At 46.6% G+C, this 7,822-nt stretch overlaps 1 protein-coding gene across 1 annotated transcript; it reads left to right on the top strand.

Moving 5' to 3' along the window:
- Positions 1–363: 363 nt before the first annotated feature.
- Positions 364–7,629, top strand: LOC104943960 (tensin-like C1 domain-containing phosphatase). Its single transcript, XM_010769429.1, has 9 exons — positions 364–440; positions 1,101–1,230; positions 2,148–2,213; positions 2,372–2,488; positions 2,949–4,526; positions 4,790–4,955; positions 5,463–6,667; positions 7,225–7,356; positions 7,514–7,629. Exons 1-9 carry the CDS (start codon positions 438–440, stop codon positions 7,627–7,629), a joined length of 3,513 nt encoding a protein of 1,170 aa, XP_010767731.1. The 5' UTR covers positions 364–437.
- Positions 7,630–7,822: the final 193 nt, after the last annotated feature.

Genomic DNA, 7,822 nt, shown 5'->3' with positions numbered 1-7,822 from the left:
ATACACCCTTACCTGTGCTCACCACTACCCCCAGGTGTCTAAACCAAAAATCACACTAAATAAATTAACCCAAATAAAGACTAACATATAAAGCAAAGAAATTAACTAAACAAATTATTATTAACTTAACAGAATATTACCACAAATATATACTTCTAATGTGAGCAAAATCATAATAAACAAATTAAATGACAAACTACAATTACTATATGCAAAAGACTGTGTAGCTCTAACACTGCATCTGTTCTTTAACGTGTGTGTGTGTGTGTGTGTGTGTGTGTGTGTGTGTGTGTGTGTGTGTGTGTGTGTGTGTGTGTGTGTGTGTGTGTGTGTGTGTGTGTGTGTGTGTGTGTGTTGTCTACAGTGACCTTCAGGGGAGCGGAGGCAGGCGTCTCTGTGTGAACATCGAACCTGCGCTGCTGCTAAAGGGCGACATCATGGTGAGTACACGTGGAAAGAAAATGAAAAACAATTAGATTAAATACATAAACTGATATATTTTCTTATGCCATATGCAATTGTAGACTGTAACCAAGTAACTTGTGCTTTCCTTCAGTATTTCCAGAATCCATTTCTTTACTCCACACATTTCTTCTTGATAACCTGAGTCATTTTGTAGATTCCAAATTAATAATACAAAATATAATGTAAAATAATGTATGATGTATTATTTTAGAAAAGCTTTATTGATCCCTTGTTTGATTGAATAAAAATCCCACCGGTTATATGGTAAAACCAATAATTATAATATAATAACATATTGTACAGCATCCTGCATTACCTTTTGTAAGTATATTTGGAAAGCTAAGGCTTTTGTAATTTTACTCATAAGGTATTGAATGCAGGGCTTGTATCAGAGTATTTCTGAACTAGTAACACTACTTTCACTTGAGTAAAATATCTAAATACCTCGAACACCACTGGCCAAATCTCCTCTCTGCAATACACATTTGTTTTGTGAACAAGGCATCACAATTTGTCCTTTTTGCATCCAGTAATTTTCAAAGTGTAGGTGTCAATCAGTTCGTAACACTTACCCCGTCAGTATCCCACATGCATTCTGAGCTGCGTCCCTCTTCCCTCTCTGCCGCCCCCTGCAGGTCAAATGCTACCACAGGCGAGTCCAGAGCGCAGACAGAGACACGGTGTTCAGGCTGCAGTTCCACACCTGCACCATCCACGGCTCCCAGCTGTGGTTTGGCAAACGGGAGCTGGACGAAGCTTGTGTTGGTGAGTTTCTATGGATGGATATTATATGGAGCATTTCCTAAGAGTTTTAGAATCCTCTTTTGTATAAGAAATGGATAATTGCTACTATATATCAGCTCCCCCTATTTGTTTACCGATCTACATTCATCAACCCTATCCCATTCCTTCTGGGCGGCCACAGTTCTTAGTTTTACTTGTGTAGTTTGGTAGAAATAAAACAGTTCCTACATTAAACTGCTGTGGATTATGTTTGGTATCTCTGTCATATGTTTTGAAAATAGACATATTTGTTGAATTTTTTCCAATGCACTTTTTGTGCTTTGAGCACAACAAGCCGAGTGCCTATATTGGTATCAAGGCGGACATCTTTATGCTTACTATCGCTTAATAAAATGATTCATGAACAGTCAGCAACTCACTTTAAAAGTTCAAGATTGAAAAATATCACTACATGTAAGAGGAAAAATATCTTCTTTTTTTTTTTTAAGGTGTACTGTACCTTTAAATCGACTGGGGGCACAACTTGTCTATTGTTGCAGGATAATCATCATACTACTGATTGTCATAATGTTTAGAAAGGCTCGTTGTGGGAATGTCTTCACAGTCGTTTGCTTCCTAAAATGGCCCCATTACTGTGGCTGAATAAATCCTTTAATAGTGGTAGCTTAATCCCCATACTGGACACTATTACAGCTCCCTGGAGGTGAGCATATAGAGAGTGAGTTGTACTGTGTGTGTGCAGGGAGGGAGTGTCTCCAAATATCCCTCAGAGACTGTAAAGGAGGCCCATTGAGCACTGCTCTGTGGATTAGGGCTAGAATAATAATGCTCATTTCCTCTTGGAAATGACATCCATTCCAATCCATTTCAGTAGATAAAGCTTTAGAAAAATATATATGAACACACTGTTGTTTTGTATTTCCTTTTCTTCAACCCAGATGAGCGTTTTCCCTCTGATGCCACAGTCGAGTTTGTCTTCTCTTCTGGACCTGAGAAAATCAAAGGTTGGTTCACTCTTCTTCAAATTCTCCTTATTACCTTTTCTAGATTTAAAGTTCACTTCCTATATTTACAAGGTTTCAAAGACAATATCATGTAAATGCTCAATCGGACTATACAACTACAAATGCAAATGAATGGAAATTGGACATGTCTTTCCCAGGTCGTGAGTACCATAAGAACGACCCGGCAGTCACTGTCGACTACAACACTGCTGACCCATTGGTCCGCTGGGATTCCTATGAGAACTTCAACGAGCGATACCAGGACAGCCTGGAAGGTAATTATTCTCTTCGTAGCCAACTTCAGCCTTATTTCAAGCATTACTAATAAGGAATAGTTCAAAGTAAGTTAGTAACAGACTTCTAGCAGATCTCAAGTAGAAACTAGTTGGGCACTCAGAAAGTGCAGATATTTGCCAAGCCAAAAATATCTATTTTTCGCAATAACGATAGTAAAAACTAATTAGTATTCCCCCCCTCTGCAAAATGAAATGGATTCTTCTTTCAATAAGTTTAATTTAGTCGGCCCAGTAGTTTTTCCAAATGTTAATCCCCCCAACAAACGGCCCAACAATTGGGTGGGGGTTAATGAAAGGACAGCCAAACCCTAAGAAAAAAACAAACATCAGACATCATTACATTGACGTTTCAGTTACAAGTGACAGGCACATTTCTCTCTTTATGTGTAGCCAATGAGATCTCTTAGTTTGAGAGCTGTTCTGTCTGTCTCTCCTACAGTAGACATTGCCCACACCAGAGGTCCTGTAGATGGCAGTCTGTACGCCCAGATAAAGAAGCGTCGAGGTCCCGGCTCTGGTTCTCTCTCCTCAACCAATGGCAGCAGCCTGGCGGGGGGCTTTGAAGAGGATAGGTCAGATCGTCTCATCGCTCAAGGTTCTGACTCCGCCCTCTCATCCCATTCCCACCATTTGCACCAATCATCCGTCCATCCTGAGCGCAAGGAGGAGCCTGTTCGCCCGCTGCCCCCAACCAGACAGGAAAGATTGGAGCTTGAACGTCTTTTGGGAGGGATAGAGGGGAACCGAGATGGAGAGCGAGAGACCGCCATCTTGGATGATGGAGATTCTTTGCCGTCTGAGAGAACGGGCACGCTGAGGCTCAACCGGTCGTGTTCTTGCCGGGACGGTTACCGGTCCCAGCGCTGTGCGGAACCCGGGTGTGACCGCACCCTCCTCATGCCTAATGGTTACTGCCTGGATCGCGCTCCCGGCACCAACGGGCACCACGGGGCGACTCCTTCTACCAGCCCCAACCCGGCTGCTCCTCCGTCCCACATGGATCTGTGCCAGCACTACAGCCCCCACCCCCACCAGACCCTCCCACCCCCAGATCTGGTGTGGGACCGCCAGGCTGGCCCACCGCACTACATGCACCGCTCCTGCTCGGAGACTCCCCCGTCTCGACACATCTGCCCTTACCCATCACCAGACCTCACCCCTCACTCTCACAACCACCCGCTCCATCACCCTCTGTCTGGCCCAGGACGTCTCTGCTGTCGGGAAGACGACTACACTCCCTATCATCCCCCTCCTCCACCTCACATCCTCCACCATGCCCACCCCCACCACCCCAAACCCTCCACCAGCCCGACCTACCATGACATAATGTTAATTGATGGTATGTCGCCCCCTGGATGCCCTTGCAGAGACTGCGGCATCAGGAGAGAAGACTCAGCGGCCTATCACAGCTTGAGGCTGGACCAAGGGGACGGCTTCCACTGGGACAGAGAGGCGGAGCTTCAGCAAAGGGAGGTGGGGCTTAGGAGAGCCAGGGAGGCAGAGATATCCAGAGGGTCAGAGCTCCACTGGGAGAGGGATCCTGGGCTGAGACGAGGCAGAGAGTTGTCCCTCCACTGGGAGAGGGACAGGGAGGCGGAGCTTCTGTGGGAGAGGGACAGAGAGGCCGAATATTGGCACAGGAGGGCCACCGTAGCCTCCTATGGTCCGCAGGGTCACGATCTCCCAGCCTTCACGTTTGACCCCTTGCCATCGGGTCACCCTGCTTATCCAGAAGCGTCGAGGTCCAACGCTCACTCCCACCTGGACCTGAAGTACAGCAGCAGCAGCAGCGGATACCAAACGCCCCGCCAGGTGTGCCCCTGCTCCCCATACCAGCCCTCGCCGTCTGAAAGCAGGGGCTACGCCTCTGGGTACCAGTCCGAGTCCACGTCCCCGCTGCCCCCGGCCTCCTCCATGACAGGGCCCTGCAGCCATAGCAACGGGCAAGCAGAGCATAACCACCACCACCACCACCATCCGGACTCACAGCAGTCATACGGCTCTGACTCACACACTGGTGAGTCACGGTGAAACAGAGACCTTCAGACTTGTGTTTTCCCATAACAGAGTGTATAAATGATCCACAATCAACAACAGCCTGCACTGAATCATTTACGCTAAACTAGACAGATTCCATACACTTAACTCACAAATTGTCTCAATCTGCCACCAAAGCAAACATTGGCAGTAAAGAATATCTTATAACCCCAAATATACAAATAATATGTGTACTGACTTTACGTTTTTATGAATGTGTTCTATCGTTCCCTTCCTTTTCAGACGGCCTTCGTAGTTCCGGGGAAAGTGTGGGCTGGAGAGATCACATTACCCACGGTTCCTTTAAGAGGGTCCACAGAGACAACCATGCACCATGCTCCACGCCGTCCGACATGTCTGGACCGCCAACTCCTGTACACACCAGCAGCCCGCTACGCACACAGGAGAGGTATTCAACGCTCACTCTTTCACTTAAAGGGACAGTAGTGTCAGTTTGAGTTATCCTCACTGTCAGGGAAAGGGAACGTTTGGATGGTCTGAAGTACTTCAAGATGTCCATCATAGTCTTGTTGTCCAATGTCTTCTGTTGGCAATACACTGACTCCATCTTAAACACAGCCTGGTATCTGCTATAAATAAGACACCTTGTTATCATGACTTGGCCCGCATTATTTCTTTAGATTTTGATGAGACTTTATTCACACCTGGAAGAGATCTGATCACAATGAGAGCCAGACCACCTTCAGAAGGCTGATCTGGCTGATCCCATTCCACACATTCTTTCATCATCAGGTGTATATTATCCAACAACGATATCCAGATACAAGTTGCAGGTTACGGCAAGATCAACATGGGGTATTGATAAGAATAAAGATTCAATAAAGGATGTCAAATAAGAACTTTTAGAAATATTGGTGATTACTGTGATAGTAATTCTCTTTTGTGTCCATTGAAGCCCCAGTCCAGGAGGAAGAGAGTACGAGATCCGGACCACAGACATCCTCAGCAGTGACTACGAGGCCCCCCAGCCCCAGGAGGGACACCATCGTGCGGATATCATCGTCCAATCCCTGGAAAGCCAAAGAAGCAGCACAGACCTGCCATCGCTACCGCAGACAACCAAAGACACACAACCAAACATAGCCGCACCTGTTCTACCCCAGAACCACTGCACTGCACCCCCTGACCGCTCCCTCACTGCCCCCCAACAGCATCACTGTAGCCCAAACACACCGTCAGCTTTGAAGACGCAGAACACTTCTTCTTTTGATTCTGCAACACCGAACACAACAAACCAGGCCCTCTGCCAGGCTCCTTCATCCCCTTTCCGTGCTTCGTCTGTACCGGGTACAACCCCACAACCTGACATCACAGTCCAGACCCCCCATCCTTCAGAAGCTGCTGATCTAGCATCCAATGGGGAACAGACAGTGCCCCAGACTCAGAGCCAAACCCAAGGCGCCAGACAGACCTCAGCACAGGTCAACGGACCTTCTCAACCATCTCAACCAGAAACGGAAAAACCAATGACCCCGAACACAACGCCTGCTCCTGCATCTCCTAACAAAGCTTCATCATCATCACCCCCACAGCCAGCCTCCAGCAGCGGGGAGGGCTCCCCAATCTCTGACACCCCAGTTCCGGGCTTTGCCACTTTGGGTAGGAGGTTGATGTTGAGTGGGTCAGACCCCCATCATCCGAACCACATCCAGCACGGACCCCAACACCACCACTACCCAGGCATGGAGCACAGCGCTGCCGGACACTCCTCTGCACTGGGCACCAACAAGAGGCCCTGCTACTCAGCTCACCCCCCTCAGCTCTATCCATCCTCCTACTCCAACTATTCCACCATCTCCATCCCGCTGCCTCACCCCCAGCCACCTCTGCCAGAGAAGCGCCACCTCCCGGTCCAGCCAGGTTCCCCCAACGACAGCGTGGGAACTCTGAGGACAGCTGGAGGACACGTGACTCCCTCCAACGGCAGCACCGCCCAGCATCAGCACCATGTCACATTCTCTCCCACCGTGGGGGAGATTGCAGCCCCAGCAGGCAAAAATGATGCAGCGGCGTCGGTGGAGAGCGAGAACAGGGTCAGTGTGAAGTTTGTCCAGGACAGTTCCAAGTTCTGGTACAAAGCCGGCATCTCCAGAGAGCAAGGTAGGTCTGAGAAGAGGGAACTCTTTCATTACTCTGATGTTCTTTTGCTTAATTATGACTGAAGGTTTTGTTTGTACGGACACTCTTCTAGTGACAATCCATTTTCAAAATCATATTTGTTTCGGTTACTGTGTGAATTGTTTTTATTTAAACCTGTTACGCAGGTGGGGAACATATATTTGTCTAGGTTGATTTAGTTTCTAATTCAAATGAAAAAGTAAAACTGAATCTTGTTGTATGTCCTAACCTAAGTGAATGAACGTGTCCTAAAAGTGGCAGATTAAAATACATTTCTGGCCAAAACATGACAGTAATGGTACATGACTTACTATCTAATAAATATATAACTTTTAGAACCAAATTTGAAGAAGATGCAAATGCTTCAAACACTATTTTACTTTTTTCCACCTGCTCTAGAGTATAATAATAAGAGCGGAGAAAACCACTAGACCAGCCTTTTTTCTGAATTGTGTTTGCCTGCCAGGGCTTCCGTACATTTGCTATGATCAGACACATTTCAGTAGATATATGAACATGTTGGTTGTGTTTTCTCGCAGCAATTGCAGCCCTGAAGGAGAGAGAGCCAGGAACCTTCCTGATCAGGGACAGCAACTCTTTCCAGGGGGCCTACGGCCTGGCCCTGAAGGTGGCTACACCCCCTCCCAATGCGAACAACCACAACAGCAAGGGTAAAAAGGGTTTGCGTCATTTAAAAATGAAATATTTACATTCTCTCCTCTACTCTCCTCTCCACAGACTAGCCAGGCTATTTGATATTACATTTGATGTGGCAGTTGCTTTGTCCGTAGGTAGACAATAACACTTGTTTAAAGTGAATCTGTGCAGTTTCAGTGAGCGACCCTCTGGAACAGCTGGTCAGACACTTCCTGATAGAGACGGGCCTTCGGGGAGTCAAGATTAAAGGATGTCAGAACGAGCCCTACTTCGGTATGTTTTCCTGAACCAGCTTCAGAATGCTTTTCATATCTGTGTCTCATGGGAAAAGATTGAAAAGCCAATAATGGGGCATGCAGCACCCAATAATGTAATCATTTCCTGACAATGTCAACTAAATAAAAAATAAAATTGCAATCAACCTGATCAATATTATATTTAGACAAAATTATGTTACGAATAAAGTAATACAATGTTCCT

Source organism: Notothenia coriiceps, unplaced genomic scaffold (assembly GCF_000735185.1).
Source record: "Notothenia coriiceps isolate Sejong01 unplaced genomic scaffold, NC01 NC01_scaffold00007265, whole genome shotgun sequence".
Lineage (NCBI taxonomy): Eukaryota > Metazoa > Chordata > Actinopteri > Perciformes > Nototheniidae > Notothenia > Notothenia coriiceps.
Note: the sequence above shows the minus strand (reverse complement) of the source record. Positions and strands in the feature narration are given on the sequence as shown.

Coding starts and splice junctions, on each gene's coding strand:
- LOC104943960 (XM_010769429.1), top strand. Junction 1,231..2,147: donor GCTGGACGAAGCTTGTGTTG/GTGAGTTTCTAT, acceptor TCTTCAACCCAG/ATGAGCGTTTTCCCTCTGAT. Junction 2,489..2,948: donor ATACCAGGACAGCCTGGAAG/GTAATTATTCTC, acceptor TCTCTCCTACAG/TAGACATTGCCCACACCAGA.